Raw genomic sequence first — 14,615 nt, 5'->3', positions numbered from 1 at the left:
GGTTTTTTTTCCAGTTATTACAGTTTTGCTAATGAAGGTGAATTGCCCTTTAAGCTGTGAGTCTAACTTCTCCCAAAGGACCTGTTATCTTATATTGTTACAATTACTTATTTGCTTATCTAGATACATTTGAATTGTTACAAATGTATCTTATCTTCTGTTGTGGCTGTTCTAGGCTCTGTGCCAAAAGCCAATTAAGTTAGAAACGTTCTTTCTTTTTCTGGCTGTTCAGTGCAGAGTAAAATGACACTTTCCAGTACAAATGAGGGACTGTGGATTGAGCTGTCAAAAGAGGGACTGTCCCTCTAAAAACAGGACAGTTGGGAGGCCGTTGGTATTTTTTTCAAGAAAAGGTGGCAACTAGGGTAGGAGACTGGGGTACAGGGCCCAAAATCTGGTAACTCGCATTGCATTCTGGGTATTGTAGTCTTAGATTGAACTTGGCAGTTGGCAAATTGGTAAACAAACTAGGTTGCCACCTGGTTAGAGTTGCTACCTGGCCGGTATTTTACGGGCCTAGCCGGTAAAAATGATGGTTGTTTCCAATGTTATTAATAGGGAAAAAAAGATAAATATATAGGAAGGCCGGTATTTTTTTCCAGAAAAAATGGCAACCCTACACCTGGTCGGTATTTTACCGGCCTGGCTAGTAAAAATGATGGTTATTAATAGGAAAAAATATAAATATACAGGAAGGCCGGTACTTTTTTTCTAGAAAAGGTGGCAACCCTATGTGGGAGTGGACATGCCGGTAAAATACCGGCTAGGCAGGTAAAATAATGGCCAGGTGGCAACCCTAAAAAAGACAAAAGCCCAAAAGTAGCCAAAATCCATACTTTCAAAAGCTACCTGGGCTTTAAATTAGTAGCCCAATTTGACTGGAATCCTTAAATCTTTATTTACAAAATTCCAATATTTACCACACAGACTTATGGACTGACTTCCGGTTTCAAATCTACTTATACAAAATCAGTCCAGAACATTCAGCGTTCTTCGTCTTTCTATTTACTATGCTATGGAAAGCAGCTGCTTTATTGTTTTATTTTGCAGGTGTATTCATTATACAAAAGAACTGATGAAATGATTTATATAATTTCATCAATTAACTAATTATAATGAAATATCCACAGTGGTTGGCAGGCAGCTGTGGTTGGCAACATGTCCGCCCAATAAGTAACAGGAAGCGAAATCTCGCCGTTTATCTCACGAGACTTTAGGCTGTGATACCGCTCCCAGAATGCTTTGCTTTCCCTCTTCCTGCGCGGCCTGAGGTGAGTGAGACATGGCTGCCGTGGCTGGGTGCGGGCTTGGGAATGAATCCGCTTGTGAACTCCGCCATCCTTCCCCTCGCGTTGTCCGTTTCCATCTGGGAGATTGCATTGATTGCTCTAGTACAGGGGGGCAGCGGTATTGCGATTGGCTGAGCTGTGGGAAGCGGTGTCTGGGCTCTTGGAGATGTCGGGGATGAGGCCTATGGACTTGCGCTTTATACAGAGGCCGAGCTGTCCGTGTTGCTTCCCCGGTGCCTGTTCCTGGGGATAAACTTCTGGGAATCTCCTGTTTAGTGGCACTGACATGTAACTCACTGCAACAGGTATTGTCAGGTTACAGCCCCTTTATGTTGTGTAACTGCATCTCCCACTATTCATTTAGTCTTTTAAAGAGGTTGTTCACCTTTAAATGTAATTGTTAGTATGATGTGGAGAGGGATATTCTGAAACAATTTGCAATTGGTTTTTATTATTTGTGGTTTTTGAGTTATTTAGCTTTTTATTCAGCACCTCTCCGGTTTGCAATTTCAGCCATCTGGTTGCTAGGGTCCAAATAGCCTTAGCAACCATGCATTGATTGGAATAGGAGAGGCCTGAAGAGAAAGATGAGTAGTAAAGTAGCAATAACATTTGTAGCATTATAGTTTGTTTTTTAGATGGGGTCAGTGACCCCCATTTGAAAGCTGGAAAAGGTTAAAGGGGAACTCCACAAGAACATAACTTAAGCCTTTTGAAAAGTAGATATAATTTCAAGCAACTTTGCAATATACATCAATTAAAAAAATATGGAGACCATGATTTTTAATGGTTTCTAAGCCTAGCCCCCTGCTCTTCTGCTGATCTGTCTGACTACTTTGCTGAGCTGTCTGACTACTGTTACTTTATATCAACAGCCATCTGTCCTCAGCCTTCATCCTCCAAACCCCACAATTCCCTGCACACGTGATTTCAATAAGGAACAGAACATCCCAGTGCAATGCATTGTGGGTTATGTAGTTCCTGCATGCTGTCTGTAAGCTGTGGAGAAGTTGGTACAAGTTGTAACATCAGTGTTTAGTCTCTCCTTCCCTGCCAGGATTTCAAGTGATGCAGAAAGAGAAGAACTGTTAAAGAGCTGGATTTCAGCATAGAAAATGGCATTTATTTATACTTCTTGAAGAAACCAGTAACTGTGATGGATATATTAAGGGTTTCTGTGTTATGTGGCCTCTTTATCAAATTTTGGTTTGGAAGCCGGAGTTCCCATTTGAAAAGTTGCTTAGAATTAGCTACTCTGTAACATACAAAAAGTTAACTTAAGGGTGAACCACCCCTTTAATTAGGAGGATGCTGGGAGTTGTAGTTGTACGTTTTACGTTCCAGGCTTTCCTGGGGTTTTTAAAGTGGCTTCCCTGTGTATTTTCATGGAAACTGGCCAAGAAGCACCCACAATTCTCAGGTGGCAGTAGCTTAGAAACGCATGAAAATCTAGGGGTGCCATTTGGGCCCCACATTTCCTTTCTGCAAATAAAGTCTAGGCAAGTGCTCACTAATGATTGTGACTTGGAGACTAAGGAGCGGAGACTTGTCTGGAACTGCAGTGATGACTTCTTAGGACACCTTTGGAAATAAAACATGAAAACAACTCGTATAATTCTGAGCAGTTTCATCAATACGTTTCCCTTTTAGATGCTTTGATTTGTTCTGTACTAAACATTGATCTCTTCCTCGCTCAGATAATCTCGGAACAATGGTGCGCTATTCTCTGGACCCGGAGAACCCCACAAAATGTAAGTGATGTGACCTTTTTAAAGTAACTTAACACCAAGTTATGTTATCTACTGTGTATCCTGTGCTTGAATGGCTGCCCCCATGGCTACACAGCAGCTTGTTTATATAAACTATAGTAGTACTTATCTGTTATCTACTGTGTATCCTGTGCTTGAATGGCTGTCCCCATGGCTACACAGCAGCTTGTTTATATAAACTATAGTAGTACTTATCTGTTATCTACTGTGTATCCTGTGCTTGAATGGCTGCCCCCATGGCTACACAGCAGCTTGTTTATATAAACTATAGTAGTACTTATCTGTTATCTACTGTGTATCCTGTGCTTGAATGGCTGCCCCCATGGCTACACAGCAGCTTGTTTATATAAACTATAGTAATCTTTCACATAACTTTTACCAGTGCAGGACAACAGTACATTATATTTTTTTCATTTGTTGTTGCTGTACCTTTAAAAAAAATTTTATTTTTTTTTTTACTAGTGCCCACAACTTCCATTTAACAATAATATTATTCTTCCTGACAGCATGCAAAGCACGGGGCTCAAATCTTCGAGTGCACTTTAAGGTAAGTTTGTGGGCTTAGCTTTGCCTTGGTTTGATGTGGGTGGGGGGTGATCTTCATGGCTGCAATGATGTTGTTATTCTTAGGAGACCTTCAGATTTATAGATGAAAAGAAACCAAGAATTCTGAGCAGCCATGTTGATCTCCCCCTGATGCCCAGTTAGTATGTAATGAATGTGGGGCTGTGAGCATGTGACTGGGTTGGAATAGACCTGGAATTTAGGGTGGGTTTTTGTTAATGTGTTGGAAAGTCTAGAAAGTCAAGTTTATAAGTTATGTAAAGCTATGGGTATATGGTTAATAAGTCTGGTCGCATTGGAAGCAGATCTTCATCCAATTTTGCCGCACACACAATGGGTATGACTTGATACCCATTGATCATTTGCACCCCAAACCAACAACTTGATCCTTATATGGACCTCAAACCTGCCTGATTGGTCTCTAGTTAATCTTCATCCAAATGTCAGTTGAGCAGAATATCCTATATGAGTCATAAGAGGGCTGATTTTGTTATTTAGATTTCAATGCTTTATTTCATTGTATGGCCACTGATAATATTGTACGAAACAAATTTTTGTGCGATGTTTGGTTTGTGTATGGTAGGCGATGAGCCCATTGTTAGTGCTGAATCGTCAGATACAGGTGGAATTCTATTGTTTCTATATGTGTATCTGACAATTCAGCTCTACACGTGTGTATTGAAACATCTCTTCCAGGAAAGATTGTAATGATTGTCTAGGGCCACCTTGTGCCTAAGGCCTGGTTTTGAGCCATGTCCAACCTCACCAAAGCTCTTGTGGTTGAATGGATGTAAATCCCAGCAATGTTTCAGCATCTAGTGGGGAACCTTCCCAGAAGAGTATGGGCTGTTCTAGCAGCAAATGGAGGTGCAACTTTATATTAAAGTGGACCTGTCACCCAGAAACAAAATCTGTATAATAAAAGTCCTTATCAAATTAAACATGAAATCCAATTTCTATTTTTTATTAAAGCATTCATAGCTGTTGTAAGATCCTTTTAATATCTCAGCTGTCAATCAAATATTGTCTGCCCCTCCTCTATGCCTTAGGCAATTACTTTCCATTCAGCACTTCCTACATGTCACTGCTCTCCCCACATTCCCCCGTTCTCTTTACCATTTAATTGTGTAGCCAGGACATGGGGATGGACATCAGGTCCCCCATTCTGGTGCACAAACAAGATTCTGAGATGATACAAGTCTTGTCTTAATAACAGTGTCCACAATATGGCTCCTGCCTGCTTGTTATAATTGAGTTCCCAGACTGAAGGAAACAAGATTCAAATAATTTATATAGTGTAATTAAAGTTCATTTTGTTTGACTAATGTGATAAAATAGGATTTTGAATTTTTTTTTTTGGTGACGGGTCCCCTTTAATCCCCTTGATTTAGGAATACAATGTTGAACAGACAGGTCACCTGGTAATAGTGTATCTTTCCCTAACCTGTTTTATATATCACTATCTGACTGGGTTACTAGATTTGAAGCAAAACCTTGTTTCTGTTATTGCCTCTAACATTTGTGCTTAAGTTCTTTAAAGGCAACATTTTTTTCTCTCTACAAAACTGCTTTATTTCATTGTTGCTTTGGGAAGTTGGTCTTTTAGGAAACACAGGCTTAGAGGGTACAACTGATTTTATATACAGTGAGACTCATTGATTTGACTGTGGATGTTTCTCAGACTTGTGGATTTTCTTCCTAGAACACTCGTGAAACGGCTCAGGCTATCAAAGGCATGCATATCCGTAAGGCCACCAAATACCTGAAAGACGTCACCCTGAAGAAGCAGTGCGTTCCTTTCCGCCGCTACAATGGTGGTGTTGGGAGGTGTGCCCAGGTATGTTTTCAAGGGGATGGGGGGGTCTGTAACGATGACTATTGGTTGCAATGATGACTATCTTAGGACACCTTTGGAAAACCCATGAAAACAATCTTTTATTCTGAGCAACCTTGATATCCTTCAACTCTAATCTCTGAAATACTGAGCACTTACATTTAATGTGTCTGTATTCAGGCAATGCGTTGATTCCCCTCGTGATTTGTTAGTAGTGATCTGCTTCTCACTCCTTGCCTGTAGCTCCGATGTCTCTATATGTAAGCTCTGTGTAACCATTTGATTTATGCATTTTACACTTCTTTCTACACACAGGCTAAGCAGTGGGATTGGACACAGGGACGCTGGCCAAAAAAGAGTGCAAACTTCCTCCTACACATGCTGAAAAATGCTGAGAGCAATGCAGAGGTTAAGGTATGGGGGTATTTTAATACTAATGTTGTATTCCCACTTTCTAACTGTTATAAAGTATATTGGTATAAAGTTATTTTTTTTTCAAGATCTCCTTTTAACATATGCATGACATGCAGTTCTCTGAGCCTGATCCCTCTTCCTCCCAAATGTTGTGTACTCTTTAGCATCATTTGAATATACAGGTATGGGATCCATTATCCAGAATGCTCAGGAGCTGGGGTTTTCTGGATAACTGATCTTTCTATAATTTGGATTGTCATACTTAAATCTATTCGAAAATCATTTAAACATTAAAGGGATTGTCTATTTTTATAATGTAGATTTTGTCTAAATTACACTGTTTACACTGCAAATAATTCACTCCTACATTTTAGTTGTAGTATTGGTGTGTAGGTGCATCTCAGGTCACAGGGAACTGTGATCTGGTTACTTCCCCATTGTTCTGTTAGGCAGCTGGGGGAGAACGCATGGGTGTGAAATCACTTGCAGTAAAAATTGACTGATGTTTATCAGAGCACAAGTCACATGACTGGGGCAGCTGGGAAACTGACAATGTCTAACCCCATGTCAGATTTCAAAATGAAATAAAAAAAAATCTTATTTGCTCTTTTGAGAAATGGATTTCAGTGCAGAATCTGCTGGAGCAGCACTATTAACTGATGTGAAACTTTTTTTTTTTGCCCATGACAGTATCCCTTTAAAGGAGAATCTGCAAGGAGGGGCATTTGCCTGGGAGGGGGCAGTTTGGTGGGGGGGGTCTCTCTAGAGTAGGGGGTAGGGTTTTTTTTTATTAAGGGTTTTCCTTTAAACCCAATAGGTTGGTTTTGCTTCCACTAAGGATTAATTATATCTTGGGATCAAGTACAAGCGACTGTTTTATTACAGAGAAAAAGGAAATCCTTGTTAAACATTTGGATTATTTAGATAAAATGGCGTCTATGGGAGACAACCTTTCCATAATCCGGAGCTTTCTAAATAACGGGTTTACGTATAATGTATCCCATACCTGTACAAGAAAAAATAAACTTGTGGGGAAAGAAACGTGCAATAAAATGTGGTGGCAATGATGACTATCTTAGGACACCTTTGGAATCAAACATGAAACCAACCTTAATTCTGAGCCACTATTTTCCTAATACAGCATTTAAAATATTCTCCTTTTTCTTTTTTTATACAAAAGTCGCCGTTTGAGATCTTATTCTCCCATGATATATTAAATGTACAGACTGTAGTTTCCTTTATTTTGTTTTTTTATGTAGTTTGAGTTGGCATAATGTGACTATAACTTTCTCCCCTAGGGTTTGGATGTTGATTCCTTGGTCATTGAGCACATTCAGGTGAATAAGGCCCCCAAGATGCGCAGGCGTACCTACCGTGCTCATGGTCGCATCAACCCCTACATGAGCTCCCCATGCCACATCGAAATGATCCTTACTGAGAAGGAACAGATCGTCCCCAAACCTGAGGAGGAAGTCGCTCAAAAGAAAAAGGTAATTGTTACAGAACCTCTGCAGTAAAGATATTAAAGTACAGAACCATCTGTGATACAGTATAGCGAAGTGGAGAGAGACCATTTATGGAGTAAAAGTGGTGGTAAACTGGTGTAAAATACATATTCACAAACAGAAATTCGCCTAAATTCTGACTCAACCTCCACTTTTCATATTTTGATTAAAGAAAGACAGTTTACAGACACTTTTTTATGAATTGGTCTTTCAAATGACATAAAAATGCAGCAAATACGACTTCTCCTGACATTTTCAAAAATGGATTAAAGCTCATTATAAAGCTGAGGCCAAAATATGCTAATAGCAATATTGTCCAAAGTCTCTGGAGCTTTCCCTTTAATCCGACCAAAATACTCGTTCTCCTCGAGTGTATCTCAGACCCCCCCGCTATCTCCGGGGCTGCTTTGTGCCAATATGAGACTGTCCTTTGCAACCATTTTGGTGTCTAGCTTACCCTGACTTTTTTTTACTCCACACATCTACCATAGACTTGTAGTAACTTGGAGGGGAGTGTTACAACTGCTACTGTGCCTTTATAGTTGTACATCTATAGTTGCTGTGAAGTATTTTATTTGTAATGGTGGCAATGATTGACTATCTTAGGACACCTTTGGAATCAAACATGAAACCAACCTTAATTCTGAGCCACTTTGATCCCATTCTGTTTATAAATGAGCACTTTCTTTCTAGATATTGTATTACTCTGTTTAGATGCATACAGACTAATGCTGTGCTCTTCCCACGCATACAATGTGGTAATGTGTGAATGGAACACGGACCAGATCTGGTATTTCACTGAAGTAAACTTTTTAATTTTTTTTTTTTTTTTTTAGATCTCTCAGAAGAAGCTGAAAAAGCAGAAGCTCATGGCTCGGGAATAAATACCTGTACAGAAATAAAGCTCCCAAAAACTGTTATTCGATTCTTTGCCTCGTTCTTTAATAACTCAATTGCTTGTTTAACTGGTATAGAGTGAAATTTTATCGGTGTCCTCCTGTGAGGTTAATTGCGACTGCTGCCTTAAAGGCCTCGGTAGGGCCCTATGTGCATAATATGCAATTAATTGAAGCCAAAGACACCCTTGTTTGATCTGTGACCACACACTTTGCTGGTTGCACCAACACCAGCAACACAGCTCAATCTTAACTGCTTCTCTGATGCTGCAACTGAAAGACAGAATTCTCTCTAATCTGAAAATCTAGCCTTTAGTAAGGCTACTCGTATAGTACTTGGTATAGTAATGATTTCTGCTGTGCCTGTATTTTATCTATTGGTAAATAGTCCACCTATTTTGCTGTGGATTCTGGGGAAAAAGGATGAGACCTCCAAAGAGAATAGCTGATCTATAATTCTACTAAGCATGGGCTTAATAAAGGCCAAATTATTTGGTTACATCCTTAACCAGGGAAGTGGAGTGGTAAAGGTGGTAGTAAAGAAACAATAAAAACTTTCCAATCTCTAAAGTGGACAAGGTCTCAAAAATGGACTAAGTAACGGGTAATACCCCTTTAAATTGCAGGTATGTGGCTATGCACAACTTTGCTATGCCAAACGGTTAACCTTCACTGTGACAGATTATATAAAAGGGACTTTTGCTGTGGGGGGAGCAGTTTAAATGAAATTGGGCTAAAGGCTACATAGAGATGGTCCTATCTGCTGAAGAAATGCAAATGCCTTCCCTGTACTGCCTCCTGCTGTCCACTTTGCTCTTTCCACCTGTTGCTGTGGCCATGGGAGAGGGGGGGGATCTACTTCAATCCACATTCTCTCCTTGGAGTAACGTTCTTAGTGGGGTCCCTCAGGGCTTATTGGGTTCACTTTTATTTAACTTGTTCATCAATGACTTGGGGGAGGGTATTGTAAGTAATGTATTGGTGTTTGCAAATGACACAAAACTATCCAGCCCAATTAATTCCATCCAAGATGTGGCACTTGCAACAGGATCTTGACAAACTGGCAATCTGTAAATGTTAAGTCATGCACCTGGGTTGTAAAAATATCCACTTAATGCTTAATCTATTCAGAACCCTATATTCACAATCTTACACATGTTAAAGCAAACGGACTAAACTCCTCCAGATTCCTGATACAAAGAGGTACTAGACAGGGATGCCCCCTTTCACCATTACTCTTCAACATAGCGCTAGATCCCCTATAAAGACACCTACAGAATGATGACACCTTTAGAAGTATACAAGTAGGTACCCAGCAGATAAAACTAATAGCATATGCAGACGACATTTTTAAACAAACCAGACGACATTTTTAAACAAACAGAACTGCCCATCATCCTACATAAAATAGACCTATTCAGTACAATAGCAGGATTCAAAATCAATTTAGGAAATCGGAAGCCCTAAGACTACAACACACTACCCCCTCGGACTGGACTAACCCATTCCCGTTCAAAAAACCCAAAACACATATCAAATTCCTTGGAATCCAGTTGCCGCAACATCACAAGGACATATATAAATTAAATATCAGACACACTATAGACCAAATGGAACAGGAAACTCAAAAATGGATGAACACGAACTTGACATTCTCAGGAAGAATCTATCTAATAAAAATGATAATATTCCCCAAATATATAAAATATAAATGTTACCATATCGCATTTTCAACAACAGATAGTAAAAGATTACAACACATTTTAAGAACTTTTATATGGAAGATAAAACGTTCCAGAATAAAATTTTCTACACTCAACAACAAAAATATGAAGGTGGAATACAAAAAATCAGCTCTTCTCAGATATGTAGGAGATTGGCTCCACCACAGGAATATATACACTATGATATCGGTAGACAAAACACTGACAGAAAGGACATCACTACAGGAGATCCCAAAAAATATGCAAGAAAACCCACTATCCACACATATAAAACATGCCATTCTATTCATAAAAAAGTTAATTTATCTCCCTTCAATTCCATACATTTAACTTGGATTAACAGCAAAAACTTCACTCCAGGCTTATACAGTAACATATTCAAAACATGGCAAACAAATGGCTTACAGAACATTAGAGACATGACTACGAATAAAAACACAATACAACTAATTTGAGACTTAACACAAATATCCATTTTTTACAGACTCATCCGTCATTACACAACAACTGGCTAAATTAACAGAAAAAAGACAAAAACAACCCTATCGACTTGTTATGGCTCAAACACGACACACTTAAATCAACCGCACAAATCTACAGACAGATTACAATAGATGTAGCTAATTCTACCAAATGGACAACAATAATCCCACAATCGGAAAATAACGATATCCTTCAGTATCACTAACGGATTATGAAAATGTTACCGGCAAGTGTGTACCGAGTGATGTCTTTACAAATACTACATCTCACTTACTTGACACCGTTAAAGAGATTCCATGTTGGTATCGCCATCTCAGACAGTTGCTTGAAATGCGGAGAAGTGAGAGCGGATATGATACACTGCTTATGGTCATACAAAAATTCTGGGAGGAAATCACCAGTTACTGGAAAGACTTATCTGGGAAAACAATGACTATCACTGCCACATGGGCTATATTTAGTAAATTCTCACCCACCACAAACATCTCTAAACCAGAAAAAGCATTAGCAGAACAACTAGCAGCTGCAGCCATTTTACATACATGGTTATCCCAATCTCCCCCACCTATATCTCTAGTACAACAAAAATGACAACACATTTTTCATCTAGATTTGGTGTAAACCTTGACAAAGAAAAAAACAAAACTTTTTTTTGATACCTGGCTAACCTATATAATAAAAGGATGCACCGAATTCAGCCTTTTTCAGTCGGATTCAGCAGAATCCTTTTGCCCAGCCGAACCGAATCCTAATTTGCATATGTAAATTAGGAGCGGGAGGGAAATCACGTGACTTTTTAGCACAAAACATGGAAGTAAAACATGTTTTCCCCCTTTCCACCCCTAATTTACATATGCAAATTAGGAGTCGGTTCGGTATTTGGCCGAATCTTTCAAAAAGGATTCGGGGGTTCGGCCGAATCCAAAATAGTGGATTCGGTGCATCCCTACTGTATAAACACTCTTCCACCAACTACAAAAATGCTAACTACCAACACAACACTTGGTATGAAACAGAACTACTAAGAGAAACCGATCTTGTCCGAGAATCGGAACAACTACTAATGAGTGCAGGAAATTTCCAACAATAAATCACAGCGGAACCCCCAAGGAGTTATTACCTCCACAGACTGTTCACAAGTCCTTTACTGTAACTATTAAACACTAGGAACTTGCCCCACCGCCTACAGGAAGAAAAACCGATAAAGTGGTTCCTATTCTCAAAAGATAGAGCTGAACTGTCTTGATGGTCACCTTGGTAAGATCTAAAATTGTTAATTACCAACTTTGTTCTTCTAACATTTGATTTGTACATGACATTTATGTTGTTCATTTACTCTACTTGTTATATTTCATTTTATTTGTAAAGCATAAGAAAATAAAAACATTTTGAACAAAAAAAAATATCCACTTATGTGGATAAATGTAAAGTCATGCACCTGGGATGTAAAAATATCCACTTATACCCTTAATGGGACTGTACTAGGCAAATCCATTATGGAAATGGACCTTGGAGTCCTTGTAGATAATAAACTTGTCTGTAGCAAGCAATGCCAGTCAGCAGCATCAAGGGCAAATAAGGTCTTGAGCTGTATTAAAAGGGGCATAGAACAACACACAGAAGGGGAGACATGATCCATATGTGGTGGGAGTGTGATATGATACAAGGATATTGGGCGACCATATTAATATGTATATCAAAAGTCATAGATCTTCCCTTAGACCCTGCGTTGGCACTACTGTCAATACCACCACCCCAAATCACTATTACGAAGAAAGCATTATTAGCTTTTGCTTTAACAGCTGCCAGGGCAGTTATACCCAGATATTGGAAACAAAGTCTAAAGCTGGCCATAGATGTTGAGATTTTTAAAAGATCAGATCCTGATCGTGAGACCACGATCTTCTCAGAACGATCATACGAATTGACCATCAATTAAAAAGACCAATTTGCCAGGAAAACAAAGGGGAGCTGCAAACATAGATACATTGCACTGGGACCGACAAAGATTTTTTGGCCGATGAATTGGATTGGTCGGACTTCCCTAAAATCGGTCGTTCGGCAAGAAGAATCGTCGCGTCTATGGGGAGCTTTACTCCTCCAGTTGGGGACTGGATAAAAGAACTTAATTCTATCATGCGTAATGAAGAGTTGCTCTCTTACTCTAACAAAACACAAGATAAGTATATCCGTATTTGGTCTACATGGACCCTGTTTAAAGAGTCTCCTGATTATAATAGCATGTTGGTTACTTAAGGGTATGTCGGAAAATTGCAGCCAGAGGGTGGAATATTTTTCTTTTTTTTTCTCTTTTTGCCTTTTGTGACGAAAAGTTGTGACTTGTGTAATAATTTATACTATGTTATAAATTTGGGTTCAATACATCCCCTCCATAGGCGAGAGAGAGAGAAAAGGAAGTGGTTAGGAACTGTGTCCCCCCCTGTTACTGAGGTTTTTACACAAGAATGGTTAAAGAGGATAAGATTAAAATTATGTAACAAACGCAAAGGGGTAAAGGACCATTAGAAATTTGCAAAATAGGTTTATACCCTGTAGAATGTGAATGTTATATACGATGTAAGAGCTATGCTTTGTATGTATATTATCTTATTTTTCTTAAATCTGATGTCTTGTGTATGTAACTCAAATTTGAAAATGGAAAATAAAGAATATATATATAAAAAAAGGGGGGCAGAGATTCACGGGAGGAGGGGGTCATTCTTCCACTGTATAGAGCACTTGTAAGGCCCCATCTAGAATATGCTGTACAGTTTTGGTCTCCATCACTCAAACAGGACATTATTGTATTAGAGAGGGTACAGAGAAGGGCAACTAAGCTGGTAAAGGGAAAATCTTAGCTATGAGGAAAGACTGGCCAAATTGGGGATGTTCACGCTGGAGAAGAGGCGCTTAAGGGGTGATATGATAACTATGTATAAATACAGTATATAAGGGGATCATATAATAATCTCTCTAATGTGTATCTTGATAGCGCTTTATAAATAAATAATGATGATGATAATGCTTTATTTACCAGTAGGTCTTTCCAGCTGACACAAGGTCATCCATTCTGATTAGAAGAAAAGAGGTTCACCTTTAAGGTAATTTTAGTATGCTACAGAATGGCCAATCTAAGCAACTTTTCAATTAGTCATTTTTTTTTTATTTTGTAAATTTTTTTAATTATTTGCCTTCTGACTCTTTCCAGCTTTCAAATGACCCCATGTAAAAACAAATGCTCTGTGAGGCTTCACGTGTGTTGTTATTACTCCTCTTTCTATTCAGGCCTCTCCTATCCATATTCCAGTCTCTTATTCATATCAATTCATGGTTTCTAGGGTAATTTGGACCCTAGCAACCAGACAGCTGAAACTGCAAACTGGAGAGCTGCTAAATAAAAAGTTAATAACTCAGAAACCATAAAAAATGAAAACCAATTGCAAATAGTCTCAGAATATCCCTCTCTACAACAAGTTAAAGTAAACTCCTTTAAAGGATAAGTAAACCTGAAAAATAAGTGAATGTAAAAGTAATGAGGGGGCTTTTCTAAGCACTTTTGCAATGAACATGCATTAATTATTTTGTTTTAATCCCAAGATATTAAAGGATACATGTACTATTAATATGAATAAACCAAGTAGTCAAGGAAGTTGTCAGGAGAAAGAAACAGGCTGCTCTGATGTTCTTCTGCTTAAAAAAACATTATAATCCTTTCTCACATCTTTCCTAAGCAGAAGAACATCAGAGCAGCCTCTTTCTTTCTCCTGACAACTTCCTTGACTACTTGCTGGTCAGACTGGTGGGAAACTGACCAGCAGGTGGCGCTGTTGTAACAAAATTCATTCATATTAACAGTACATGTATCCCTTAATATCTTGGAATTAAAAATAAATAAATAAATAATGAATGTACATTGCAAATGTGCTTAGAATAGCCCCCTCATTAATTTTATATTCACTTATTTTAAAGGTTTACTTATCCTTTAAAGGTGAAGGAAAGGTCAAAGATCTAATGATAGTACTTAGGGGCATATTTATCAAGGGTCGAATTTCGAATCGACAAAACTTCGAAATTCGAATTCAAAAAGACCAGCCAAAATTAAGTCAAAGGTTTTTTTTGGCCGTATAGGTCCGAATT

General features: G+C 38.7%; 1 protein-coding gene and 5 non-coding genes across 8 annotated transcripts; all 6 read left to right on the top strand.

The window, feature by feature from the left end:
• Positions 1–1,239: 1,239 nt before the first annotated feature.
• On the top strand, positions 1,240–8,295 carry rpl17.L (ribosomal protein L17 L homeolog). Of its 3 annotated transcripts, none has more exons than XM_018243362.2 (7): positions 1,240–1,271; positions 2,987–3,040; positions 3,565–3,605; positions 5,325–5,459; positions 5,772–5,870; positions 7,169–7,360; positions 8,212–8,295. In XM_018243362.2, exons 2-7 carry the CDS (start codon positions 3,001–3,003, stop codon positions 8,257–8,259), a joined length of 555 nt encoding a protein of 184 aa, XP_018098851.1. In that variant the 5' UTR covers positions 1,240–1,271; positions 2,987–3,000; the 3' UTR covers positions 8,260–8,295.
• On the top strand, positions 2,846–2,915 carry LOC121396366. Its single transcript, XR_005963004.1, has one exon. It is a non-coding gene; the product is annotated as a small nucleolar RNA SNORD58 (small nucleolar RNA).
• LOC121396369 lies at positions 3,665–3,736 on the top strand. The gene has a single exon (XR_005963006.1). It is a non-coding gene; the product is annotated as a small nucleolar RNA SNORD58 (small nucleolar RNA).
• LOC121396362 lies at positions 5,505–5,571 on the top strand. The gene has a single exon (XR_005963001.1). It is a non-coding gene; the product is annotated as a small nucleolar RNA SNORD58 (small nucleolar RNA).
• On the top strand, positions 6,929–6,995 carry LOC121396363. The gene has a single exon (XR_005963002.1). It is a non-coding gene; the product is annotated as a small nucleolar RNA SNORD58 (small nucleolar RNA).
• On the top strand, positions 7,960–8,027 carry LOC121396368. Its single transcript, XR_005963005.1, has one exon. It is a non-coding gene; the product is annotated as a small nucleolar RNA SNORD58 (small nucleolar RNA).
• Positions 8,296–14,615: the final 6,320 nt, after the last annotated feature.

The sequence above is a fragment of the Xenopus laevis genome, chromosome 1L, assembly GCF_017654675.1.
Source record: "Xenopus laevis strain J_2021 chromosome 1L, Xenopus_laevis_v10.1, whole genome shotgun sequence".
In the NCBI taxonomy this organism is placed as follows: Eukaryota; Metazoa; Chordata; class Amphibia; order Anura; family Pipidae; genus Xenopus; species Xenopus laevis.
Note: the sequence above shows the minus strand (reverse complement) of the source record. Positions and strands in the feature narration are given on the sequence as shown.